The sequence below is a fragment of the Neurospora tetrasperma genome (assembly GCF_000213175.1).
Source record: "Neurospora tetrasperma FGSC 2508 unplaced genomic scaffold NEUTE1scaffold_4, whole genome shotgun sequence".
Lineage (NCBI taxonomy): Eukaryota > Fungi > Ascomycota > Sordariomycetes > Sordariales > Sordariaceae > Neurospora > Neurospora tetrasperma.
In genome coordinates this window covers 3,559,748-3,587,413 of record NW_009799102.1, presented here as the reverse complement: position 1 = coordinate 3,587,413, position 27,666 = coordinate 3,559,748, and the positions used below count along the sequence as shown (strand labels likewise).

At 50.5% G+C, this 27,666-nt stretch overlaps 7 protein-coding genes across 7 annotated transcripts; 2 read left to right on the top strand and 5 right to left on the bottom strand.

Annotated features, from left to right (window-relative positions):
• Positions 1-1,013: 1,013 nt before the first annotated feature.
• NEUTE1DRAFT_130771 (uncharacterized protein) lies at positions 1,014-4,282 on the bottom strand (the record flags this gene model as incomplete). Its single annotated transcript, XM_009854245.1, has 3 exons — positions 1,014-3,610; positions 3,968-4,104; positions 4,197-4,282. 3 exons carry the CDS (start codon positions 4,280-4,282, stop codon positions 1,074-1,076), a joined length of 2,760 nt encoding a protein of 919 aa, XP_009852547.1.
• A 1,636-nt stretch (positions 4,283-5,918) lies between these two features.
• Positions 5,919-6,716, bottom strand: NEUTE1DRAFT_123398 (uncharacterized protein; the record flags this gene model as incomplete). Its single annotated transcript, XM_009854244.1, has 2 exons — positions 5,919-5,924; positions 5,988-6,716. 2 exons carry the CDS (start codon positions 6,714-6,716, stop codon positions 5,919-5,921), a joined length of 735 nt encoding a protein of 244 aa, XP_009852546.1.
• A 24-nt stretch (positions 6,717-6,740) lies between these two features.
• NEUTE1DRAFT_65975 (uncharacterized protein) lies at positions 6,741-8,422 on the bottom strand (the record flags this gene model as incomplete). Its single annotated transcript, XM_009854243.1, has 2 exons — positions 6,741-7,029; positions 7,086-8,422. 2 exons carry the CDS (start codon positions 8,420-8,422, stop codon positions 6,981-6,983), a joined length of 1,386 nt encoding a protein of 461 aa, XP_009852545.1.
• Positions 8,423-9,446: 1,024 nt separating this feature from the next.
• NEUTE1DRAFT_84654 (uncharacterized protein) lies at positions 9,447-13,363 on the bottom strand (the record flags this gene model as incomplete). The annotated part of the gene is made up of 4 exons (XM_009854242.1): positions 9,447-9,885; positions 9,984-12,285; positions 12,347-12,636; positions 12,723-13,363. The coding sequence occupies 4 exons, from the start codon at positions 12,930-12,932 to the stop codon at positions 9,721-9,723; spliced, it is 2,967 nt and encodes a 988-aa protein (XP_009852544.1).
• Positions 13,364-13,947: 584 nt separating this feature from the next.
• Positions 13,948-15,227, top strand: NEUTE1DRAFT_84650 (uncharacterized protein; the record flags this gene model as incomplete). The annotated part of the gene is made up of 2 exons (XM_009854241.1): positions 13,948-14,198; positions 14,275-15,227. 2 exons carry the CDS (start codon positions 13,968-13,970, stop codon positions 15,109-15,111), a joined length of 1,068 nt encoding a protein of 355 aa, XP_009852543.1.
• Positions 15,228-15,730: 503 nt separating this feature from the next.
• On the bottom strand, positions 15,731-16,763 carry NEUTE1DRAFT_117555 (uncharacterized protein; the record flags this gene model as incomplete). The annotated part of the gene is made up of 2 exons (XM_009854240.1): positions 15,731-16,086; positions 16,206-16,763. The coding sequence occupies 2 exons, from the start codon at positions 16,586-16,588 to the stop codon at positions 15,852-15,854; spliced, it is 618 nt and encodes a 205-aa protein (XP_009852542.1).
• A 921-nt stretch (positions 16,764-17,684) lies between these two features.
• NEUTE1DRAFT_84645 (uncharacterized protein) lies at positions 17,685-20,642 on the top strand (the record flags this gene model as incomplete). The annotated part of the gene is made up of 1 exon (XM_009854239.1): positions 17,685-20,642. One exon carries the CDS (start codon positions 17,685-17,687, stop codon positions 20,640-20,642), a length of 2,958 nt encoding a protein of 985 aa, XP_009852541.1.
• Between the last annotated feature and the right edge of the window lie 7,024 nt (positions 20,643-27,666).

The window sequence follows — 27,666 nt, the reverse complement described above, 5'->3', positions numbered from 1 at the left end:
TTCAACTTTTACATCAACAACACCATTCGAACCAACGATCCGCACGATTCCTCCCACTGGTCCTGTGAACTCAAAGCATCTTAACCTTGATACTATATCATTTCTTATGTGAGTAATTACACCAACAACTTACCGTCTCTACTGACTGTCTGGCACACGCACCTCGTCACCAACACGAGGTTCCGAAGACGTTGAACATGAGAGCGACACTCGCTTGCCACATCGTCGGCTTTCCCTCATTCATCTAGCTCTTGATATTTTGAGCTTCTGCGAGTTCATGGGTTCCTGTTATACATAAGTATTTCTCATATCATCTGGTCATCTGACGTTCAACTTGCCTTCTGCTCGATATACTTCACTCCTTCATGCAACCCATCCGATTATGTCAACAGCGATGCTTTGACTCCGTTAAAGTGCGTTTGGAAGGTGATGACTTTACAAGGGAAAATGGAAACAAAGGAGTTGTTACCACGGTTCAAGATTATCTGCGAGCCATCGAGTTCCTTTGCGAGCGTCTGAGAATGTAATATCGTGCCCAAGCTTGTTCATGGCCCGTGGAACACATGGCTGGCACAGAAGGCGGCCAAGTAATTAATTTTTTCTCGGGTAATTCAAGCAAGAAACATAGATTGCATGTTACCTTCGGACGAAGAAAGACAACATTGCTAGGTCTCGACAAAATTGAACGGATAATGCAAGAGGCCTAGACATACAAATAAGTGACGGGCAGGCATGGAGTACTACAGGTTAGTGGGCCCAACATATTCGAAGACAACTTGGGGATAGAAAAGGCTGAATTAGTCAAGCCCTTCGTGAAGTCTGCGCCGGCGAGAGACAACTAGTACAGTGAATTCAGCGGCAAGTTGTTCGTGTCAGAGACGGGTGAAAGGGGCATTCCACACCGACTTCTTGCTCTAGTAGTATTCAGACCAGGGATGGCGGCCCCTTCCTCTTTGCCCTTCCGAGCACCCAATTAAGCATTCCCTCCTTCATCGAAACCACTTCGACTCAGTCCCGAAATACCCACATGTAATTCATTTCCCTGTGGAATTTACTTGTGTGGACCCTTTTCATTAGCATAATCGCACAGTGGTCATCCTGAAGGTGCCCCTTGTCGGTGATCGATACTGCGGGTAATAGTACTTGAAATCGAAGTGACGAGAAGAAAAGGTGAGTAGGTGTGCTCGTTCATACATCGTTTCCGGTTGCCCATTCAAAAACCTTGTCACTGGCCTTAGAATCATGACCGTCATGGTGTACTGTTTCCCCCGACATGGTGCTCCCATTGTCATACCAAGAACATTGACTTCTTCTTTGCCCGTAAGGCAACTGGAGGTCCTATTATCTCCGGTTTTCAGTTCGATGTCCTCGAATAAACATCGGGGAGTAAGAAATTTCTCCCCTTCCAAGAATGAGGGCGATGTCACTATCCAGTATCCTGCTCCCGGTTTCGAGTGGCCGGCCCCAGATACGTTGTGCCACGCCAGCTTCATATCCATGGCTGTTCCTTTGATCAACAAGTACATCGGGAACCTGCTCTCCTGATGCGATAGGTTGTGGATCCTTTCGTTGTCTTTCACCCAGTCGAGCCTCCGCACAAGACCTCCCTCGTCTTCATATTCGACGTGCACCGTGGTGCAGCTGTCGAAGACTCTGTCACGGAGATGATATGTTTCGAATTCTACCACTATCTTGCAGCGCTTCCAACCAGCCCATGTCCAACTTGGAAATCCCGACCTTCGCAGATGACTTCCTCGACCTGTTGGCATGTCAATTGATTCGAACTTTGACGGCTCCCAAATATCAAACCACAGGAGACTATTCACCAATCCATACGTAAGACTAGCATGATTATCGTAGGCTGCGGACTCTGCGCCATCCGGGATGTCCCAGGGCAAGGATGGTGCCACCCATAGTTCTTGCATTGAACTGATTGTTGGCTGATCTCCTCGCGCAAAAGGAATAACAGGTAGGCCGCACAAGAAAGAAATCCTGTCCTTGCCTGGTTCGGAGGTGTTGGAGCTCAAATATTTTTCAAAAATGCCCGCAATGGCATCCAAAGTGTCTTCGTCAAAGGCAAGCTGCCTCTGCGCAAACTGCTCGATTCTCGTCCAGGCTGTCCTGGGTTCTGACCATGTAATTCGCGGTGGAAAAATCCAGCCAGAATCGGTTTGGGCGTCCTCGAAGAATGAGATATGACCAACATCATCAAATTGATCATCCTGATCATAGTCGCTAGAAGAACTGAACCTGCCAGATAATGGTAATGATAAAACTTCATCGCCGTACATCTCGTAGCATTGGAAGTAGGTCATTTTGTCTGTGAAGACAAGTTGGCGCTTCGACAATAGCCCCTCTTGGTAGGTCCAACCACGCGTATTCCACTTTGATGCAGCAACCGAGTTTCTGGGCTTTTTGTAGAATAGCAGGGATATTTCTTCGGTCACTTGCACACTGACTTGTTCTGTACGATGGCGTGAGCTAACGCCCGGAAGTCCGTATTCTGGGCCATCTCCGGCTGCCGCGATTATGGTCAAGACAGAGCAGGAGTATATCCTGTCCATCTTCCCGATTTGGATGTGTTTGACTGGTGAATCGTTTTGGGGAATACAGTACCGGTCGATCCACAGGTATCTGTATCCAAGCCTCTTGACTACCTCAATTGCATCGCTGATGACCAGGGGTAAGTCGTCTGGTAAAGTGAGAGCATCTTCCCGTAGGACCGGCCCACGGAATCCAGCCTCGCCAGCCTGACCCCAAACATAACTGAGCGTGACATATTCAATCCGGCCTGGCACTCCACCACTGGCCAGGAGGTCAACAGCGGAAACGATTTTGCTTGTGGTGCAATCAATGACCTGAAATTCCGGGATCGTGACAACATCTGCATCGCCACCATCACAATGAACATGCCTCGAGTGACAAAGGCTTAACCACTCCCCAATGACGATGTAGTTGACTTGATGGGGAATGATCCTTCTCGCAAGTATCCCGCCCCCAGCCGCTCTGTCTCTGGTCAGCCCTGGAAGCTTTGGACCATCAACCACCCGCAGAATTGCATTGTCTGCTTCATGAAAACATCTGGTGCCCCACCAAGGACGATTGTCTTGAACCACAAATTGCAGTGCACAAACGTCTTGCACAGAATGTTGCCTGCATTCATTGTCTTCACACCCTCGATGCTTGATCGGGAAGCCAGTCAAGGAATGAAACCCCTTCAAGAAAGGTCCGTCCAAATACGGGTAAGACATATGCTCGATTCTTGAGGCGATGTCTTTGGCTTGAAGTTGGCACTCGTTGTAGAATGTGCAGAAGCAACACGGTGGTTCGAATGTATTTGCCGACTTGGGGCCGGGCCAGCCATGCCTTGCACGGGCCTCAAATATCTCGAGGCAATTGCATGTCTCTTTATCCCATCCCCATGTGTAATGAGGACGTTCGTGACTGGTGAAAAGAGCTTTGAAGTTGATCTGGCTGCATGCTGAGCAGAACTGTGGGCGTGCGGGGTGATTGTGTCCGTCCTTCGGATCCGGGGAATTCAGGCCCAAATCTGTTGGCTCGGCCATATTTGGGCGGTGTTGAGATTGTGCGAGGGTTTGTATGAGACACTCTTCACGTAGTGTTCAAGTACTGAAGAGGATGGGCTTGGGGTGTTGTTGTTGTGATGGTTGGGCGCCAACTTGCAGTCAATGTCCTGGTGCTTACTGGGGGAGGGTTCAAGTTGGTTGATTGGAGGAAAAGGAGGCCCAAGACTCGAAAACCCAGAAAGACAGCTTAAATACCCCGCCAGTACACCCAGGACACCATTGCACCTTCCAAACTCCTGCTTACTTCCAGTTCGAGGCTACAACAGCCGCCCAGCCAAGAATGACTGCCATGCATGTTAGGCTGTTAACTCGATCCCTAAACTGGCGGTCATCGGAGCCTCACATGCTTGCGAGCGGAATCATCAAGATAACCTACTTACCAGAAAGGACTGAAGAGTAAACAATGATCGTGAACGTCAATCCAAGATTCATGATGACTACGGGTAACACCTCTTGTGTCAGTACAAGCACACACAAGTCTTGGCTCGACGAACCGAAGGCTTCATGAGATCGTGTACTAACACATATTCAGCAGAGCCAAAAGTGCCCAGCCACACAGGAACGAAGGGTTCAGCTCGCTGCATAATACTAGTACAGTATCAAACGTACATTGTGGGCAATCGTTCTCCCGTGATTGGGTCTCGCGAGCCTTCGAATCCCAGCCTTCCAAGTGCTCGACGGCCGAGTCCGCCCATGTCTTGACGTGACACTCGTCTATGGTACCATCCCGTTCAAAGGGCATACATATACTGTCACCAGCACAGGACAGCTCGAAGACGCCGGTGCTGTGCAGATGGCCTGGAAGGAGTTGGGCACTCGATCGAAGTAGAAAGCCGGACCTGACTACCCTATGGTTATCAGCCTCCTTCATCACAGCGGACGCTGCGCAATAATGGCGGCTGAGGAGTACAAGCGTGGCGTTGACTTCCAGATGCGGCCCGACAGCGCCTGAAATTGAACACGGCCACGGACCAAAAACAGCACATATAATGGCCGGACAAGTTAACATCGAAGATATCTTCGCTCGCTCGGAAAAAAAAAAAAAAAGAAAAGAAGAAGAAAAGAGGTCATTGAGACCAACAAGTAATCAGATTAATTGACATTAGTTTGTCACGTATCGTAGACTGGATGTCAAACACAGGGCGAGATGCCCAGCTGTGTCATGGTCCTGTACAGTGCCTACGTGTATTCAGCTTCGAGTCCATGGAGGGAGCGGAATCACTTAAAAGGAACATAATTAGAAAGAAAAAAGACAAGAGGACGAGTGGATTGAAGAAAAAGGATGATAAAAAAAGCAAACAAGATAACCCGGGCCTATGCCATGACAACAATGACAGTACGTCTTCGTCGGTTAAGAGATTCAAAGCCCCTGCTTGCCCCTCGAACTTAGCTATTTCCAAAGCGATCACAAGTGACTGCGTGTGCAAGATATCTGTATACTAACAGGTAGATGATCAACAGACCAGCCAAAGCCTCTTATACCGGAGCCCCCCACTGGCCATGAAACCCTCAAAATGGATGGACTAGATGGTACCATGTCAGTCTTGGTTTGATGAAGTGTATCTACCATGCAGTGCAATGGTCCTAACGAATGGTAGCAGAAGTAGAAAGATCGAAAAAAGAAAGCAAGAAAGAAAAAAGGAAGGAGAACACAAGAAGAAGAGAAAAGGAAGAAAAATGTAAGCATAAACCCATCTCGCGTGTTCGACAGATTGATGAGAGTGTCTTCGCTCCTGACTGCAGTGTCTTATAGGCGGTAACAGGTTCATTATGTATGCTGTCAGTTAGTAAGTATAGCAAAAAATAACCAAGGGAAAGGACATCTCCAGGCAAAGGAAATATCAGTGACCAAGGGGCTCGGCTTGACGACCAATCTCGAAGTCTACCTATGTAAGTAAGTAGTCCTGTATACATACACATCGTCAGTAGCACATCATCACAACCTTAACCCGAGTCCCTTGTCAAGTTCAAGTAGGTCTGAACTCGCTTCAATATTTGCGCTTCATTGCCTATGTATTGATAAAGGCTATGGTAATCCACAGGTAATGAGCCTATATACTAGGTCTAGTCGGTGGGTATTTTTTTCCCACAAGCATCTTTGAACAACGCCTATATCGACGGCGGAAAAAAAATATCGACGAGCCGTAGAGTGAGGTGGAAAGTAACCCTCGAACGCCAACTGAGTAGAAAAAAGATAAAGAAAACAGCATCCGTACGCTATGCAAAGAATAATAACGAAAGCAAGAAAGAAATAGCCATAACGAAATTTCCTACTGCTGTCCCCATGACGTCTAGTCACGGTCCAGAAACATACTCTCGACGAATTTCAAATCACCCCTCGGAAAGATTGGAGTAGGTAGCCCACCTAGGCAAGTTCCTTCCTCGGCGAAATGGATTAACCTCGTCGAACGGGTCCCTTTCAGTCCCTTCGGATTCCTCTCTGACCTCATCAGGCCGTTGTCTAACAGGTCTAGAACGCTGCCTAGTATGTGGTGAAAGTCTATTGACGACGTTTTCTCTCTCGGTGTCCTCTAATACCCGCAATGGGAAATCCGCATTGACCGGCATCTGCGGAGGAGGAATATGGTTTAGAATTATGGGCTGGTTGGCCATCATCAAGCGACGAAGGAGATATGCGATATGACGACGGTCTTCTCTGATGCGAAGATCCTCCTGGCGTAATCTTTCCATCTCCTCTAGCAGTCGGGCCGTAGCTATGTTGACCTCGGTCCTGCCACGCTGACGTGCCCTCCAACCTGCGCTTCCATCAAGAATGATAGGTTGCCGTGGTCTAGGGTTATTGGGCAAAGAATCCTGTGGCGGCCTAAGTTCCGACAATGGTATCTGAAATTGAGGAAATCTCTCCAACCCAGTGTGACGAAGCGACAAAGGTATATAGTCCAATGACTGTCTCCAGATATGTTCCCGTAAAGCATCATCGCGAATTCCTCGTAAGTCAGCTCTCGTGGAGGGTATCCTCAGGATCTCTCCAATCCGAGCCTGGGGCAGCGATGGTTGCCGGTCGGGCCCTGCGGGAGATGGTGTATGAATAACAGTTTCGTTCGAGGATGCTTCCGAGCGAGTTGATGAAGCCGAAGATACAGAGAACTCGGAAGGTACGTCAACCATCGAATGCGAAGACGGGCTCGAAGACGATGTGAGACTTGGTCGCTCAGCCGTAGCGACAAGATATTCGTCTGATGCAAATATATTAGGGGGTCCGCCGCCCCTCAACGTTACGCAAAATTCCTTCGGTTGAAATGGGTTGTCGATGCCACACGGGAAACGAAACGAGACTCTCTGTCCAATCAGCGACTAGCGTTCAGCGTCAATAGGGTCGTCTTCGACAAATTCGAAATCGTTTCCGACAGCTGCGTCTGTTTCAATGTCCTCCTAGGCTCCATAGTCCGAGTTCATAAGCTTGTCGTCGCCGTCCAGCACCCTAGTTTAACAGAAATTAGCAACTGCTCTCTTTAGCATGACAAAACCATCACCTACGAGAACTGCTTCACCAAATAACCCTCTCCTCCCTTCTCCATATCAATATTGTAAACATAGAAACCACCATCACTCGTAACCACCATGACCTGCGGCGAGCTACTGCTCATGGCCACCACGCTCCTAAGCGGCGTCGCGCTCAGCCCACCCGCCCTGCTGTTAGAAGACTTTGGGATCTTGATAAACGCAAAATCTCGCTCTGGCTCCCACATCTCCGCGACCGACTGTGGGAGGTACGAGCTAGCCACGCCAGCCACACCGCGGACCATCATCTGCGATGACCGCCTGAGCATGTTACCGAAGGAACCGCTTGGCTCTCTTTTGTGACTACTAGAGCCGTTGTTACCATTGCCCGCAGACGGTACTTCCCCTTTGTGTGGAGAGGGATCATTGACGTCAAAGCTTCGCGACCGGATCCCCTGCGCCGGGCCACCCCCTGGCAGCGCATTCGCGTTCTTTTGGGTGTTGAGCAGACGGAAGATGTGCACGGTATCCGAAGTCGACGAGACGCACAAAAGCGTGGAGCTCAGGTTGAAGGACATGCTGTAGATCGAAGTAGGAACCGTGCCCCGGCGGAACTGGAAGAGCTTTTGGCCTTGGGGAAGCGAGAAGACGCGGATGATGGTGCCCGTCTCGGAAGCGGTGGCGAGCATGCTGCCGTCGTGGTTGAGCGCGATGGCGCATAGAGGGGACTTGTGGGCCTCGACGACGTTAACCGTCTTAAGGTTAAGGGCATCGTAGACAAGCACATCGCCGCGCTTGGGCGGGACATATTGGCTTGGTGGCGGGAGGTGTGCGGGAGCCTTGGCGCCGACGTCTTCTCGCGGATTGGGACGGGGGTAGACCAGATAGCAGGAATCGGACGAGGGAGAGAGGGCGCAAATGGCGTTGGGGTTCGGCGAGGTGTCGATGGTCTGGACCAAGTTCATATTGGACACATCGTAGAGGTAGATCTGGCATTCGAGCACCACGGCTAGGCGTTTGCGGTTCAGACGGACAGCTAGGACGGCAGAGGGAAAGGTAAGTTCGCAAATCACGGACGCTCTCTGGGTTGGTAGAATGGGTCGCCGCATTAGTCTGAGTTCGGAGGCTAAACAGTGGCGCTGGGAGGGCTGGTCTACCTTGGTGTTCTGGATCTCGAGTTGCCTAGGCGTCAGGATCAAAGCTACTAGCGAGGTAGAAAACAGCATCTCGATAATGGATACATTGCCCTCATCGCTGCTGAAAATCTTGGAGAAGGGATCAGTGTGGTAGAAGCGAAAGCCCTTGGAGGTGCCAACAGCCAGACAGCTGTAGTCCTGGTTGAAGGTGATGAAGTTGAGGGTGCCTCCCGTCATGGCGGCGGTGCTCCCTTGGGCAAGGGAGAGGATAGGCAGAAAGTATCAGGAGGTCGATAGGGCGAGGAGAGTATGATTATTGATATGTTTGATGTTGTCAAGATGCGCCAAATCCAAGTCCTGACGGGAATGCTGAGAGGTCAATACAAGGGATGGAACTGAGTGTTCGGTTTGGTCCTCAGCTGTGTTGGTCAGTCCAAGCACAAAGGATGGAATTGTGCGGGTAGGCGGCAAGGGCCAACTGAGGTCCAAGATGAGCTGTGAATAGGTGGGTCGGCAAGAGACAAATTGCGTGATCGTGTCGCGAGGGAGGAAGCAACGAAGCGAGTCCCTTGGGAATAGAACTGAAGTGTTGTTGTACTAAACTGAAGAGAGAAAGAAGAATAGAGGTAGGTAACTTGAAGCTCCCAAGGCGGCAATGGCAGGTGAGTGGTGTTTGCGCACTCAGTAGACGGGAAGCTCACGTTATCACTTATCACCGCGGTGAAAGCCCGCGCGGTCTCAACGGTCAAGTGATGCAACCGCAATTACCCACCCGACCAGCCGCTGATGAGCAACCAGAGTGATCGGCGCTAATAAACCTTAGCCTAATGGGTTTATTTGTTAGTCCGAGACCTCGGGTCGACCTGTGTAGGCGTTTCAGCAGTGAGTTACTGTATACTCATCTGTAGTTGAAACTCGTATGTAGTATGAGCATATCGAACTGGATATAGATATTATGTTTTTTACATAGTTGATATATCTTTCAACAACATTGCGGCGTTCAGAATAGGTTGGACAGTATCTTCCTCGGGGTACAGAGCTAACAAACAAACCAGCATTATATGTAGAGCTCGGACCATACGATCACGACTCAGTGGGGCCAGCGGGGTACCATTTCTCGCACCTTGCTGGCTGCTGCAGTCTGACGTCCGCGTCTGTTCCTCACTTGGTTATCGTCTTATCAGCCCGGGGAATACGAGCAAAGTCAACACACAACACTCAACGCACACTCACAACAACATCATAGAATCCTGCCTAGGTTCCTTTACTACCATATCAACATTATTCTTTGCCAGATATACTATAGCATAATGAACTCTCTCATCAGCTCCTCGTCCTCCTCCTTCTCCTCCCTGGTGCTGCCTCTTGCAAGTTTCGACAGCCAGATAGACAATGACCGTGAACAAGTGCAGTGTACCTCCGGTTATTATAATACTACACCTTTCACTGACTTCAATCAGTCTTTTGACCTTCGACCACCACCCCTGACCCCCTCTTAATCACATACACTACCACCATCACCCACCACCCCCTTATTACCTAACCATGATATTCCTAAACGACTCGGAAATGTCGCTCGCCGTCGGGGGTTCATATCTCTCCGGGCGAATCGACACACCCTGCGAAAGGCGTTCCTCCATCATCTTGAGCAACACAGGCGGCACCGTCTCATCCGTCGCTCTAATCGTCAACCGAACCATCTGTACACGTTTCATTGTTTGTTAGCATCCCATCCCATCATATGCGTCAAAATTGAATTAGAGAGTGAGAGAGAATCAAAGAAAAAAAAAAAGCTCACCTGAGTCCCATAGTTAGGCTCCAACCTCATCAAACATCCAAACTTGCCTCCCTCGCTCGTATGCACCACACTAGCCCCGACAAAGTTCTTGCTGTTGGGATCCACGTTATACAGCAATCCCCATCTGAACCCCTCCAGCACCTGGCGAATGAAACTCTCCGTAATCTCCCTCTCCCCATCCTTGGGCCCAGAGAGTCCAAAGATGCGCTGGGCCTCGCGCGGCGCGCCGCCAATCTGCTTCCACCGCTTGAAAAAGTCGTCAGCCGACAACTCGGCCTGGTCCATGAACTTGTGGATGACGACGGGCAGTTTGAGGGTAAGCGCCTGCAGGGCGCCAGCCAGATACGAAATGCGGACGGTAGGCGCCTTCTCAAACACGCGCTTGGCTTCAAAAACGACGACCTGTTGTGTTTGCGCGCCCTGGTAGATGGTGGTTTCCGGCATGCTCTTGACGTCCCAAGACAGGTTGGCGCGCTCCGAAGGGTCCAGATCGAGCGTGGTGGTGAAGGAGCCGATGACGGCCGGTGTTTTGTTGGTGAAGTAGAGGATGATGGCCGCCATTTGGCCGCGATATTCGGCGCGCACGCCGACTTGGATCTGCCCGTCTTCGAAGAGAATGCCGTCGGCGCGCAAGAGGAGCCGGTTGAAGCCCTTCTCCCACCCGGGAGACAAGTGAGCAGCGCTGGCGAGGTTGGGCGCCTTAATGACTTTGGCTTCGGCAGGACCGATATTGTTCATGTCGAGACCGGCAAGGTCATTGGCAGATGAAGATCCGTTGGTGGCTCCGGCGGCCGGGGCAGCACCGCCGTTGGCTGGTCCGGTCTTGGTGCTAAAGGTCCGCCTGAGGCTGGCTTTCTTGGCCAGGCTGAGCTCTGCATTGTCTGCGTTGGCATCCTTGCCACCAACAATCCAAGTCCTCTTGTCGCTGGTGTTGGCGTGCTTCTGGTGTAGCCTCGAGAGCAGGGCGGATTCTCTTTCGGGGAATGGTGGCATTTCATCGCACACCGTTCGAAGAAGGTCGTCTGTGGGCAAGCTTGCGATGGCCAGGAACTCGCAGGCACGCTGTTGCAGTTCCGCATCGAGCGCGTGGCTATAGACGTGGAACACGTTGACGAGCTGCGGCTTAATTTCCGGGAACAAGTTGATAAACTTGATGAAGCACGAGAGGATCATGGCTCGTGTGCTGGAGGAGCATGCAGGAAGCTTGCCTTGAAGGGCCAGGAACTGCTCTATAGGACTGGAGCCCCTCTCCTCGGCAATGAGATGGCCGAACTCACCCAGGATATAGGCACCAATCTTGACAAGCGTCTCGTGGCAGTGGTCCTGCTTGCAGTATTGGAGAATATTCTGGGCTGCGTACACCTGAAGCTCCTCGTTGTTCGTAACAATCTGCGTCACTCGCTGCCAAACTTCGTCGCTGACGTGGTCGCCAGCCATGGCAATCAGGCGCAAGGAAATGTCAACATACCATTGCACGTCGGTGGCGTACTTTTCCGTAAGAATGGCAATCTTGAGCACCATTTCCTCCCGGATGGCAAAGTCGGCATTCTGTAGGTAGTGTAGCAACTCGGCCACGATCTGCTGAGCGTTCGACGTGTCGCACATGCTGTACAGAAGGTCGAGACCCTTCCTTCGAACACTGATATCCCTGTCCTTCAGAGAGCCGATAATCACATCCTGGTGCTGCTTGATCGGTTCCAGGGTGTCGGTTCGTGCTGCCAAGTGTGTCATGGCCTCGAGACCAAGATAGCGGACATTTGTCTCTCGCGACTGGATGAACCGGCCAAGTCTCTGGGATACCTGCTTCATGAGGTCATGCTCGGTATCGAGGTGGATGATGAGGTTGATAGCCTCGAACAGGACGGCGTTTTGCGCATTGTTCTGCTGAACGTTCTTCTGACTCTCCACAGCCAGGTTGAGGATCTTCTGCAGTGATTCCCGGATCATGGACCGGACATGGCTATCCTCGGATGGCGGGAAGTACTGCAGTAATCGTAGAAGCTTGACCTGGATCCATGGACAAGGCACCTTGTAGTAGAGGTAGTCCTGGCTAAACTCTCCATCGATGAGGATCCGTTTTAGCCTAGCGGCGGCTTTAACATAGGCACCCTTGTATTGCTCCGTGTTATCCTGCGCCAGCGCCATGACAAGGGATGTTACCGATAGCGCCACGCCGAGGTCGGTATCGTCCATTATAGATATTATACGTTCTGCCCATTGAGCCTGGACGATATCGGGGTTTTTGCGGTATAGTCGGAGTAGCGTGAGAGCCGCCTTTTTCTTTACGAACGCCTTCGATGTTCTATAAACGGAGTTAGTATGACAATGCGCCGCTTCCTGATGTAATAGACAAAACCACGTACGGGGAAATCAGAAGCCTGTGAACCTCGGGACTCAGCGCTTCACCCATCTCCTTGCCACCGACGTTCGCAATGGCGTGCAGCGCCAGGCAGTTGAACAGTTCGTTATGGTCCATCAAGTCCTTGCGAATGCTGTTGACGACCAAGTGTAAGAGCTCGTGCTTCTCGTGGAGGAATAGCGTCATAGCGAGGTAGCCGATCTGCTTTTCCGAGTACTTGGTCGCCGAAATTAGATTAACGGCCTCTAGGTGGCCAAAGTCGACGTTCCATCCCAGAATGTAGATATAAAGCAGCTATTTGCGCATTGGTTAACCGCGGTGTTCTTGCTCTTTAGGACTGGTACAAGTGGGCGCTCAGGGGGGGTTGGCGCGGCGCATACCTTGCAAACGTATTTCTTCTTGTGATAACCGCTTAGGCTGCCGTCCTTGAACTTTTGACGGATGTTGGCCAGCTCCTTGTTGATCCGCTTCTCCTCGAGTTCCCTAGCCCGAGCGTTTCTGAGATCGGCAATGAACTGGACCAAGCCGCGCATGTTGGAGTTGCTGCTGGACGAGCGGCCCAGGAAGCCGGTTCCTGTTGACGACGACATAATGGCGGTTGTGCTGAGTTGGCCCGGGGTATCTTGTTGTGATTAAGTTTTGTATTCGAGCTTCTCTGAGCCTGACTGTTCGGTCACGTATACACGGTGGTATCGTCCAGCAGGAGCTTCTTCTCTTCGCGGTTTCCGGAGAGCCAAATAATTCTGCTTTGCTTTTTTTTGCCGACCTTTTCACACTGAGAGCATCACGAGCAACAGAATTGATCCATCGACATTCGATAATTAACAAGCTAATAACCGTGGCGGCACGGGTGGTCGTCGGAGTTTAGTATTGTGGATGAATGGGTAGAAGTTGCGGTCGGCGCGGCGGCTGACAGCATCGATCGATGTCACTTCGTTCGGTGTTGAAGTGCTGAGTGGTCAACCAAAAGTGGAAGTTCGCGATGCGCTTCGTTCGGTTCGATGTTTCGTGGTGTACAGGGTATCGGACAGTCGACTGAGACAAAGACAGGAACCAGGGTCGCGGAGACAATGAAGGGCTGGCAGAAACACACACTTGTCAGGTTCAGTTCGCGACGTGTGCTGTGTCGAGTTGGGGAAGGTCGGCGTGGTCGGCGGCTCCGGACTGGTTCGTTGACGACGAGGATTCTCAGGGGAGGGGACTGGCGGACGGCGACGGGCGGATTGGCGATTTCCTCCACTGCAAAATAAAGGGGATCTCCGGGCATCCAATAAGTTTTGCCCGCTGTATACGATACCTACTGGGTGGCCCCCCGCGGACCTCGCTAGCCAGCGGGCAACCACGCTGTAACATGTACTTCTAGCGCTTCTCTATCACGAAAAGGGCGCCACAATGCCCCTTTTTGTGGCTAGTCGCACTTATAAACCCCCGGCAAGAAATGTGGCTTCCACGCTATCGAGAGGAGCTATGACGATTTAGATGCGCCTTGGCATCCACCAATCCGCGGTACCTCGATGTCCCGTGTAGCATCGATTGTCTTCAAACCCAAACTTCCCCTCTCAACTCTTGCCTATCATGCCGAAACCGGGCTCGAATTGTGACGGCTTCACTGGTGTACTTCGAGGATGCGGTTGAATCTGGCTCCAGTCTGCCGGCCGCAGCAATGGAAACCGCTCCTCACGGGCGGGACGGCCCGTCGATCATATGCCTTTCAGTCCGGCAGCCTCAACTTTGAAGTCTTCAACCGTCGCGCAAAGTGGTTGCAGAAGGAGAGGGCAGCTGCCAATGTTGAAGAGGGCCGTCAAGCCGACTACCTCAAGGATGAGGTCGCCATGCGCGTGTGCGAACGTATTTTGGTAAAAACATACCCCCGACTCCCTCTCCTCTCTTTTATACTATCTGTCATAACTAACCCCATCCCACCCCCTCCAGGACGTCAAACGCCAATTTCCCCGCGTCCTCGACCTCGGCGCAAACTCTTGCAACATCGCCCGCGCCCTCCTCCGCCCAGACCCAGACCCCGAATCCGAGCCCCCCGTCACCGACCCCCTAGCCACCAAGATCACCGAGCTCGTCGCCGCCGAATCCTCCCACTCCCTCCTCCACCGGGACCACGACCACCCCTCTCTCTCCACCACCCATGTTCCCGACTTCAAGCTCACGCGCCACGTCCTCGAGCATGACGAGCTCCTCCCCTTTGAGCCCGACTCCTTCGACATGGTGCTCAGCAGCATGTCCATGCACTGGATCAACGACCTGCCGGGCGTGCTCTCGCAGATCAACAGCGTGCTGAAGCCTGACTGCCCCTTTATCGGCGCCATGCTCGGCGGCGACACCCTGTACGAGCTGCGCACGTCTCTGCAGCTGGCGGAGCAAGAGCGCAAAGGAGGAATCTCCCCTCACGTGTCGCCATTGGCGGACGTGCGCGACGTCGGCGGCCTGCTGCAGCGCACGGGGTTCAAGATGTTGACGGTGGACGTGGAGGACATAGTGGTGGACTACCCGGACATGTTTGCGCTGATGCAGGACCTGCAGGCCATGGGCGAGGGCAACGCGGTGCTGGGGCGGGAGATGGGACCCATTGGCCGGGATGTGTTGCTGGCGGGTGATGCGATTTATAGGGCGCTGCATGGGAATGAGGATGGGAGCATTCCGGCGACGTTTAGGATCATTCACATGATTGGGTGGAAGGAAAGTCCGCATCAGGCGCAGCCGTTGAGGAGAGGCAGTGGGCAGGCGAGTTTGAAGGATTTGTTGGAGGGCCAGTGAGAAAGGGAGAGTGATAGAAATCGACAGGAAACAAGAGGGAAACAGAACTCAGATAGGAAATGAAGATACGTTGAAGCAAGATTTCTATGTGGTTAAGATAAGATTTTCACGACGTCATTTCGAGAATTCCAAGCAGTTGAAGTACCGTATCTGTTTTGTTGGAACTAGGTGTTCATGTCGTTGGAATAAAGTGTTTAGGGAGTTGAACTGAGTTGTTGGTGCCACTGAAACAAGGCTTCTTTGTATTCTAATAAGGTGCGGCGTTGGAGGAAGCACATATTTGTGTTGTTGAATAAGGTATTTAGAGAGTCGAGTCGACCTGTTGGTGTAGTTGAAATAAAGTGTTGTTTGTTGTGGCTTCTCTCTTCATTAGTAGCTGTTGGTCCTAGTACCCTGACTCAGCTGCTCCCTTATATCTTGGAGCCAACAGCACCGTAAAGGAGGCACAAGCATTTGATGGAGGCAACATGATTTCGTTGCCAATTCCACCAGAGTGACAATTGTTTACAAGGTCAGGGGTATGTAAACAAGACAATCCGGCCTGAGGCCGAGAATAGCCCAAGCATGCCACCTCAACCTCTCCTGTTCGTCAACCGCAGACACCCGACTTTAAATAGAGCCAGTTTGATATGTAATGCGTTATGTATTATTGCTGTATGATGGCGTATATCTCGCTCGGAACCGCATCGCATCGCTTCAACTCGATAACCAGCTTTCTCTTGCCCCCTTCCATAACCTCCTTATACCCTCCGGAAGTCGGTCATGACGCGGCCTATGCAACCCAACCCAGCAACCTCGACAACCTTCTCATGCCAGCTCAACAAAACACTCATAGCCGAACCGGTCGATTCGTTCGCAGCCATAGGGCGCTGGCTGACTTGGCTGAAACCGGTAGCCTGGGGAGTCATGGCGCGAGCGGGCGTCGTCCTACCAGAGCCATCGGAGGAGGCGGACGTGGCGCCCATGCCTTTGTACCTATTATCGTATAGAAAACCAAACCGTTAGCTATATCCCATCTGTCTTCAACTCCTCGACCTCGCCGCCGAAAGTGAACAAACTAGAAACAAGGAAAGAGTGTCGAGGAAGCAGCATACAAATACTTCATCAAAACATCCAAACACTCGCTCCCCCCTGGCTGTCCGTAGATGCGCTGCAACATGGGCGTCATCTCGCTCGCCTTGATGCTCTGCAGCACCTCAATGACCGTGTGCAGGTGCGTCTCCTTGGCCGCTTCGGACCCGGCGTAGACGGGCATCTCGAGACATCCGCGCAAGGCGCCCTCGGCGTCGCCGCCCCTGAGCAGCTGTCGCACCTGGCCGTTGATGGCGCGCGCGTCGGCCTCGCTGATTTCCGGAAGGGGAGGGTGCAGCGTCGACACGTCAAAGTTGACCGACGAGTCTTCGGTGAGAGCGTCAATGTTGATGGTGCGCCAGGCGTCGCTGAGCGTTGCTTGCGTGTGTTGCTGGATGATGGACATGTTGACTTTTGGGTGGTGGTGGGTTGGTTGGTTGATGACGGCGGTGTGAGGGTCCCGCGTTCTGGTAATTAGGAGGGGTTGATGTTTACGATGGAATCCCGATACGTTCGGCTTGAGTCAAGGGTGAAGTTGGTGAAGTTACCCGATTACTGTGTTCTCGGTCGTGGAATTTGGGGGGATAGGTTGGCGTCTGGAGGCTTGATTCGTTCGGCGGGCGGTGTTGGTGATGATGCTTGGACTAGGTAGGTGTCTTGGCCAGTGGAGGCTTGAACTGCAGCTAGGCACCTAGGAACAGCGTCTGGAGAGGGGAGGCGTTGTTGCTTCAATGCCCTGAAACGGGCTGAACTGGGGGGGTACTGGGTACCTCTGGCATTAGGTGCCCGGAAGCGGCCCCTCTCACTGGCTCAGCCTGAGCTGGGTACATACCCGGGTGGGGCCGCGGATATATACCACCTGCACTACCTAGGTGTAGAATGCCCGGTTTGCGGACAGCTGGCCTGGACGGGAGCTTCCAGACTTCCAATCCCGTCCCGTCACAACTTGAACTAAACCTCCAGGTTCCGGCCCCGGCCCGTCACTGGACCCCACTCCGGCCCGGTCCCTTAACGTACCTATGTAGGTACTTACTTGTGCTTTCCTTGTCAACTTTCTCCAATCTTCACATGCCTGGTCCCCTCTGATGTTTACTTCCTCGCACCCAACTTCAGCGTTGCCTCCGTCTTCCATGAGGGGTGACTTCAAGCCGGCGGGTGCCATCCACATCATGATTCCGGCCGGCTTCCCTCACTTGAGACTTTGTGCTCCCTAGGTAGGTAGCAGCATTGTTGAATGCCCATCCCGTTCCCTCCCTCTAAGAGTTTCTGGAAATGTCCCTGCTCCAAGATAGGGACGATGCTGCCAGTCCGTACTTGACTCTAGGATTGGGAGGGGTGGTTGTGACCGTAGCCATCGCCCGCCGGCTACATCAACAACAACAACAACAACAACAACAACTGCAAGTATTTCATCCTCTGCTTGAGCATCATCTTGGGTCTTCGTGCCTCTTCCAAGCTCAGTCTAATTACACGGCAATATCACCACGACCATGACTACGACCATGACTACACCCATAACTACAAAGTCCGGGCGCTACTTGTACACCACCTACAGGCGCCAAATCAGCCCCCTCGTCTACTGGGTTTTGCAAACATCCACCGCTCTCGTCTGGTCTCTGCCATCATCATATCCAGACGCCCCAGACGTGCCTCTCGGCGACCCGCACATCACTCTATCAAACCTCGTTGCCCTCTCCAAGTTCATCGGCAAGCATGTTGATCCCGGTGATGTTCCTACCGCCATCCTGGGCTTGTTTCTCCTCGTCACCGGCGCGGTATTCGATTCCCAGGCCGCTTTGCAACGTATCGCAACCAAGAAAACACACCCTGATGTCGAAAATGGCATTGCTTCCCTCGAGAGATTCGCCGAAGCCCTAGGAGAATGTTACGTTGCTCTCGGCGGGTGGGATTGGGCCCTCCATGATTATACCCCGTTAGACAGCTTGTCTCGCTATCTTCCCTTGACCAAGGGAAATGTCGACTGTCTGGTGATCAAGGACTTTGTCGCACTCGATCCCCCTGAAGCTTCTGAGGCCGACCAAGACTCGGAGCAAGAGACGTCTCAGCAAGCCGGCCCTCGGCTTGGGCACCAGCGGAAGCAAGCCAGACCCGGCAAAGGCAAAAGGGGCAGGCGTAGGAAAGATAAAGATACAGCAAAGCCCAAGGCCAAGGACATCGACAAGGGACCTCTCCCTGACGTGCTCAGCAATAGACTACTGGATAGCTTTGATGTCACCCTGGATCAGCATGGTATGACTACCGGTTATATCATAGCTGCCTACGACCTGATCAAAGACTGTGTTGAATTGAGAGCATATCTCCAGGACCTGTGGTACGAGGTTGCCTATGAAGGGCTCCACAGCGCGGTAGCGGGTGCCCTATCCAACACCGCCCTGAACTTGGTCCAAGGTTGTGAAGACGTCTTGTCGGCAAATTTCCCTGACAAACAGACTTTTCACAGCGTTATAAGCACCGTGTCTTCCGTCCTCGGGTTCGGCGCTGAGCGAGAGGTCACTGGAGCCAACAAAGGAGACACGGATCTCATGGATGCCAAGGAGATGCTTCTACTGCATACCTACCACGATCTTTTTGATTTTATCACTGATTACCAGAAGAATGACAACGGCAAACCAACAAAACGGATGATGAAGGAAATCAATAACTGGAATCCTGATTTTGACCTCCGACGTGCCACCATGGCAGAACGTCTCAAATGGCGTCGTGCATATACCATCAACTGGCTATATGACCTGGTCAATGTCTTGTCTAACAGAATGGCCCAGGTAACAGAGGTCAGTGCAAAAAGGCCTGGAGGAGGGATATCGCGTAAAGAAGCACAAAGTGCCAGAGTGTTGGGGCTCACGTCGTTTGCCTTTCTTATCAGTCTTCTCGCTACCTCGGACGGCAAAGTTGGCGTTCGCGAGCGGATTCTACCTCATCATGTCTTTCAGCTGCAGTGCATCGTCGATTCACTTACCGTGACAAAAGGGTGGAAACATGATCTACCCAAGGGCCACGTTTTTATTGCACCTCCGCCCGCCGACAAATTCCGGCCAATGCGCGATGTCGACCTTTTTCTACACGGCATCGATGACGCACGGCCAGGCATCCTCACTGGATTTGAGCGTCTGGAAGCCTTGCTGAGGATTGAGGCCAATCTGCGTCCAACAAGCAAGAAGAATCCGCAATTCCGGGAGATACTTGAGGCTGTCCGCGAGGTATGTACTCAGTTTCTCGGAAAACACCCAGCCCTGGGGAACAGGTCTCGATTTTCCACCACAGATTCAAACGCGTTGTGGCACTATTCGCCCTATCTTTGCGGTGCCGGCCTTGCAGAAGCTCTGGACGCGCAGTTTGTCGCCATTCTGTATGTCTGGGGGCATCAGATGGAGCCTGTGATGCTAATGCATTTGTACAATTTCCTCCGACAAGAAGGATACCTCGAAAAGCCCGTTGATTTGTTCGAGAGCTTACAGCGACTCTTCCCAACTAGCTTCTTTCCGAATGGAGAGATCCCTGTTTCAGACCATGGTAACGCCCTAGCCGACTTTCTAATCGACCTCGAGAACAAAGACTCGAGGAAGAAAGGAAAGTGGAGAACCGTGAGTGGTTCGGGAGTTCCTGTTCATCTTACAATCCCATATGAGTCTGTGTTGGTCCTCCTACGCGAAAAATCATGGAACATTTACCGGGTCCCTGATGATCACGTCGCTCTGTCTTCACTTCTTGCGAAGCTTCGTATTGCTCAAACCGAGCATATCACGGATCATGTCACCGGGAAAAGACGTCTGAAGAAGACAACCCTCGTTAAGCGGGCCAAGGCCGCACTTGTCACCGAAGGCCTCGCGGAAGACCTTGCCGAAGAGAAGTTGTTAGCCCTGGCGGATGCGCTGGAGGAATTTGACTGTATGCAAGAGCAGCAAGCAGAGGATGCCCACGACACGCCGCAAGAAATCCGAAACTGTGAGTGGTTGGACATTCTAAAGGTCGATCTCACAGCCGACGTCGATGGCGACCATCCAACATGCGGCCTCAATCTAGCCAAGATCACGTGGCGCATGATCAATATTTTCGGCTGTATCGAGGAGGAGTTGCGCAGATTGGGCAACAAGACTTATCTTAACTTTTGCAATGACAAGGGCCAGTATGATAGCAGCAAATACGTGTATAAAGAGACAGACGCACGCACGCTCCTGGTTCCGATGGCCATGGTCAACAAAGACGTGCAATTTCTTGAGGTTGTCGCAAAGACTCTCGCAGAGGAGTTCACGACGTTGTCGGATTCGATCTATTGGCGTGAGCTCAAGTCAGGCACCGGGCGATCAACATCACCACGGCAGACAGGTCATGAAGCTACCGCCGATGCTAGTGCCAGTACCGGCGACGAGAATGCCGTTCATGTGGATCAATGCGTGGTTATCAAGGGTGTGGCTACTGAAGATGGCACCATGTTGATCTGAGATTGAGTAGATTGTATTTTCTCGTCTGTTGTCTTTTCGTTATACATGTTATCAACAGCAGTACAGACTACTGTCTTATCACAGCGTATGAAAATTGAGATATTTTAGTGTCAATCTCTCTGGTCAAGGTAGCAAATGATCTTAACCTATGTTTTAGTGTGTTCGCGTCATTCCGGTCATGTGAAATCCTCGATCACACCCCCGTTACATTGCCATGATAGAAGGTGTTACACACGAAACTCTCACTCAACAGCCGGATCCGATGCTCACGACCAGAAGTTGAGAGTTGGAGTAAGTACCTTCTTTGCTAAGGACTTCCCCTCCCGTCGTCAAGCGACCTATCAATACAAGCCCAGCATACGTGCCCTATTCTATTCAATATACGCCGTCTCAAGACCCATCAGCAAGCTAAGTACCGCCTGCCATTACTCCTCTTTAAACCCATCTCCTCCAGCTCGTAGTAACAACGAAGCACCACACATCAAACTTGTCATTCGCCTTTGGTTACGTACATGAATCAAAGAAAGTTACAATTACACTTGAACATTTTCTAGAGAAGTCGCCTATCCCAGATGTGGAAAAAAGGGCGGGCCTGCTGTCGTCTACCATAGCGTGCCTCAAAAGAATCTAACCGCATAACAAATTAGACAAGTGAAAGATACAAAGAGAATAAAGCAAACATGAGAAATGGGCATCACTAACTATTTATCTAGACGAAGTCATCGATACATAAAGATTTCTTCACAGTCTATATTATATACAACAAACGAAAAGAAAGGTGGTGAACGACGAGTTTCCGATTTATACTACTGCCCTGACTAAGATACAACGAAGTGTCTGTCTTATAACTTGGTGTCCTGCCAGCACCGCACCAGAATATGTGCTGATTTGGGTTGTGCTTAGGCTTATAGGCCCATGATAGGAATAAGATAAGCACATACGACCATACCCACTGGAAAACTCGGGATCCCGTCCGCTCTCCCATAGATAAGCCAGTGAGGGGCAGCTTATGTATGGGAGTTGGAAGGATATGAACCGGGTTGTTTAATCACGTGGTAGGGTCAAAAAACTGAATAACCACCTCCCATATCTATAATCGTTCGGACGGAGGCAAGATAGTAAGTAGGGAGCCGGCGCTAAAAAGATGAATATATTTGGGCTAATTACAAGATAAGTTGGCTGTCCTGACACTGCGGCTAGCCCTGTTAACGTTTGTCAAAGTGCAATATCCGCGGTATGGGTATACTAGCACAATTCTCAGTCGCGGCCGTACAAGCTCCTCTTCCGGTAGCTGAATCGTGGACTTCAACGAAAGCATTTCTTTAGCAGTATGAACAGCTGCTTTCTGTCTTACTGTCGGTGCGATCGCCGCTTGGCATCGGTTCCATGCGCCCACAGGTCCCAAAGGAAATGGAAAGTAAGGCATCAATGCATTGTCCGCTCAAAGACACTGGTTATCACAACGGCTTGGTTGTTGACAGCAACTGGCAGCCTAGGCTCTACTGCAATTTGCAGGTTCCATTCGGATTTACAACCCTACCCGCGCCGCGCTCGCTGCTTGGTACACTATTGCCAATCCTGTAGACCCGTGACGGAAAGCCACGACCCTCGCCCAACCCAGGCAATTGATTTGGCGCCCTGAACCTTCCGGGTCCATGAATGCCCAGCCTCAAAAAAGAAGTGGCGTTTGGGTAATTGGCGTGTAGTTGGGAGGGAGCCGCCAGCCATCTTACGCCTGACATAATGAAACAGAAACACTCAACACGACGCCTCATACTCCACCATAGCCTTGAGAAAACATAGTGCTCTCGTTTCTTTTTATTTTGTCCTTGGGGGCAGGATAGAGGAATCTCCAGCATTTCTACAAATTCAATCCATTGATCGTCAACAGTATAACATTCGCTGCCTCCAGGACAACACAATCATCCTCGAGTGCCTCATCTACGTCGCCTCGCTCAAGACTTTCATTCCCTAAAGCTACAATATCTCAACGACTGCACAATACGGAGGGTTGGGAAGACGATAAGGGCCAAAAGCAGTCTCGCCCTACACCTCTGTAATAAATCCCCGCCGCCACCGCTATGTCCGCTACTCGTATGTCTGCCCCAGCCGCTCCAGCTGCCGGTTCCGCCGATACAGAGACGTCCGCCAGCGTAGATAATACGAAGTAGGTGAAAGTAGGTTTACTTCTTTTCCCCCTACGACATTTCAGAATGACGCTAACACCTACAAAGAATCTATATTACAAGTTTCCCATATCACGTAGCCATATTCGCTTGCTTCAACTATTGCCGTCTGAAAACGAGGACGCCGTAATACACTGTCGGCTCTTCTCCACCGCATTGGATTCAAAAGGCATTCGTCCGTACGAGGCCTTATCCTACGTGTGGGGCTCCGAGGCCAAGCCTTGTTCCATCTCTATAAACGGGTGCGACTTGCCCATCGGAGAAAATCTTCACGCAGCGCTATTACATCTTCGAGATCACTCCATTGAACGAACTATATGGATAGATGCCATTTGCATCAACCAAGAAGACGAAGAAGAAAAAGGACACCAAGTTCAATCTATGGCGAAGATCTACGCTAAAGCAAGTCGCGTAATTGTTTGGCTTGGAGAGGAGGCAGCCGGTAGCGACCAAGCGCTCGAAGAAATACGCATCGCAACAGAGCTGTCTACAAGACGATTAGACAATAAAGCGGGAATCCTTACACTGCTTCAACGACCGTGGTTTCAGCGCATCTAGGTAAGGGAACCGATATCAAAGTATTATAACTAAGGAAACTGACAAATTAATACAGGTACTCCAGGAAGTTGCCGCGGCTCGCCATATCCTAATCAAGTATAGTTTTACTGAGGTTGACGGATCTGCATTCTGCTTAGGCCTAGATGCATTAAACCTCTCCAATGAACTCGGCGCAGACCTGTAGGCTCGAATCCTTTTAGTAACCTACCTCATACGGGGCGCAATCTTCCGGCCCAAAAACGTCTACGCAACCAGTCAGGCGGACAACTTTTCTCTTGACATACGCCCTTTGGGTAAACTGGTAGAGATGTACCACACCCGCAAAGCTACGGATCGTCGCGATAAAATATATACCTTACTCGGTATAAACTCTAATAATACAACCGCAGCAGGATTATTCGCCGACTACGACATTTCGTGGAAACAACTCTTCTGCAAACTCATCCACTTCCTCTTACCTGAATTGGTCTCTGTAGACCTTTCGGACGATAAGGAGATTACCGTCATTAAGGGTAAGGGCTACATTCTTAGCAAAGTATCCTCGGTCAAGAGAAATACTACTTGGGAAGATAGACAAAATGTGGCCTTTACTTGGAAAAATGCCCCCAGCTATATTTGCGTAAAGGAAGCATGGGGTTCTTCCTGGACCCTCCCGACCACAGCAAAATCCGTCCAAAAAGGAAATGTCGTCTGCCTTCTTCAAGGAGCGTCGAGACCTACGATCCTCAGGCCATATATCGATCACTGGGCGGTTATTATAATTGCAATTTCCCCAGCAGGCGATTCACAAGCTACGACCGGAGATATTACGTGGTTAGAACTTCTACAATCGATAACCGTCTTTCCACACAATCTTCGACTTGAGTAGAATTGGGATATAGACCTAGACAGGCAGCAAGATAAAAACAACCACGACTACTTTGCAAGCATTCTAGTACCAGAGCATTCAAAGACATGGTGGGAAGGTTGTCTAAAGGCGGCGACTAGGATACGGAATGTCAGATTGGCATTACAAGAGGTGAAACAGTATGGAGTTACAGTGAAGAATCTTCGGGAAGAAACGGCGGTTCTTGAGAAGGTATTGAGGAGCATGAGCAACCTAAAAATGACTTGCCTAAGTCCCGAGGATTTAGAAAAGGAAGATGCAAAGGAAACAATGGTAAATCAACTTATTAAGGACAAGGGCCAATGGACGCTTCTATACTTGGCGGCAGAAAACGGGCATGAGACGGTCGTAAAATTGCTTCTCAACACCGACAAGGTCAACTGGCATAGGGAGGAGCTATAGACGGCGGAGGTGCTTCTGACGGAAAAAGTTGGGCGACAAGCAGAAGAGCTTCATAAGAAACTGAAACCAGGGCAGCTTAAATACCTGGAAGGGAGTGCCGGTGAATGGGCAGCCCAGCGCCATTCACTGGGCAACCTGGGCACGGACTTCCAACAAAAAGACTATATATTGATCTTGAAGATGCTTTGGGATACTGGCAAGATTGACGAAGATCCTGATTATGAATGGACACCGCTACATCGAGCGGCGATAGCTGGGCATGAGGTAATCGTTCAGCTACTTCTTGATACTGGTAAGGTTGACGCAGGTACTAAGGATGAGAATGGATAAATAGCGTTGTATATAGCGGTAGAGAATGGGTATAAGGCGGTTGTTCAGCTGCTTCTCGATATTGGCAAGGTTGACGCAAATTATAAGAATGGAGCTGGAGAGACAGTACTATATTGGGCGGCAGCGAATGGGTATGAAGCGGTTGTTCAGCTGCTTCTCAATACTGGTAAGGTTGACGTAGATCCTAAGGATAGGTATAGACGGACACCGCTATATATAGCGGTAAAGAATAGGCATATGGCGGTTGTTAAGCTGCTTCTCGATATTAGCAAGGTTGATGCAAATTATAAGAATAGAATTGGAGAGATAGTGCTGTATCTAGCGGTAGCGAATAGGTATAAGGCGGTTGTTAAGCTGCTTCTCGATACTAGCAAGGTTAATACAAATATTCGAATAATTTGGGCTGGAAAGATAGCGCTATATATAGCGGTAGAGAAGGGGTATAAGGGGGTTGTTAAACTGCTTCTCGATACTAGCAAGGTTAACGCAAATTATAAGAATAGAGTTAGAGAGATAGTACTGTATATAGCGGTAGAAAAGGGGTATAAGGCGGTTGTTAAGCTGTTTCTCGATACTGGCAAGGTTGATACAAATGTTCAAACTTGGGCTAGAAAGACAGCGCTGCATATAGCGGTAGAGAAGGGGCATAAGGGGGTTGTTAAACTGTTTCTCGATACTAGCAAGTTTAACGTAGATTATAAGGATAGGGCTAGATAGGTACTACTATATTGGGCGGCAGCGAATGGGTATGAGGCGGTTATTAAGCTGCTTCTCGATATTAGTAAGGTTAATACAAATGTTTAAACTTGGGCTGGAAAGATAGCGCTGTATATAGCGGTAGAGAAGGGGTATAAGGGGGTTATTAAACTGCTTCTCGATACTAGTAAGGTTGATGCAGATGCTTAGGATAAGGATAGATAGACACCGCTGCATATAGCGGCGAAGAATAGGTATAAGGCGGTTATTAAACTGCTTCTCGATACTAGCAAGGTTGACGTAAATTATAAGAATGGAGTTGGAGAGATAGTGCTATATATGGCGGTAGCGAATGGGTATGAAGCGGTTGTTCAGCTGCTTCTCGATATTGGTAAGGTTGATGCAGATCCTCAGGATAAGGATGGATAGACACCGCTATATATAGCGGTAAAGAATGGGTATGAGGCGGTTGTTAAGCTACTTCTCGATACTAGTAAGGTTGATGTAGATCCTAAGGATAAGGATGGACGGACAGCGCTGTATAGGGCGGCAACGTATAGGGATAAATGTGACGAACGGCAGTCTGATCTGCCTAAGTGAGATAGCTGAAGGTATAACGACTATCAGTGCTGTTCGGTGAAGCCAAAGGGTTCACAACAAGTATGCTCGTAATACTAGTCTCAATGATGGTGATCAAGTTGTATTGACTACTGTCGAACTATCTAACAATCTGAGTTCTCCAGCCGTCCCTTTATACTTGTGACTGTTATCCGCCGTTGCGGGCTCACTTGTATTATCGTAAGTCGAGCTCACTCCGTGAGCCCGGTGTTGGCTCACTCCGTGAGCCCGGTGTTGGCTCGCCAGCGTGAGCCCTGCCTCCGACGCCTTTCCTGTCCCTGCCCTGGCCCGGGGTTACACGAGCTAGCCCTTCTGGGTCGCTTGTGCTACCGATGGTCTGGTTGGCCCGTGTGCTTGCCTTAAGTTCGTAACAATAAAGCGGGTATTTATTACGATCCAATAAGGATTGATTATATAACTAGGCTAGACAGACCAATTAGGGCCGCGCCGGGCGCCGGCGCCGTAAGGCCTCACCGGCGCAACGGCCCATACTGAAGAAGGTAGTATAAAAGGAAGGCCTTCCCAGGCCTTCCGGTACTGGCTCTTCAGCGAGCAATAGCTTCTACAATCGATCAGTACCTTTTGGCTACTACTACCGTTGCTTATTGTTCATCCTAGTGATATACTCCTGTGCTTGTAACGGTTCGTTATATTATTAAGCTACTCAGGCTTGCATCCTAAGAAGCAGGCTTGGAGGACAACTCCACCTCGAGTTAGCCTTTCACAATCCTTCCTCCTATAAGAATTAATCTTAGTATCACAGGATTAGCCTGTAATGGGTATAGCACGTAACCACGTGCTATGTACGTTGTGCGTGCCTAGCTATGCCCTCTATATAAGGCCTGGCTGGCACACCACTTCCTTCCTCCTCTCCTCGTACAACTACATATATCCATATCCATACCTAACGTCGAGTCCACCCGTGATACTTAGTTTACTCCCTAATATTTATCGTTTACTCCCTATTACTTCCTATCGTATTGGAAGTTCCCCTAATCGTCGTTCAACTCAACAACAATGCTAGAAGGATCACAATAGCAATATCACGCAAAATGTATTCACAACAGTCAAAAGTGACAGAACCTTCTCGTATGTTCTACTCCCAGCTATATTTGCATAAAGGACGTATAGTCTAAAGACTCGAAATCTTCGCAAGTATCATCAAGCTCGTCGGCGAGAGTGGTTAGTTCTTCAAGGCTAATTAGCTAGCTATAACAAGGGCTGTATTTAGAGCTTGGAATAGTAGTTCAATTCAACTAATAAACTACTTTAGTCTCGAAGGCCTTATTAATCCTCTCAACCTCCAGGGGAAGGCTAGGCTTCAAGGCTTTCTTATTCTAAAGGGAAA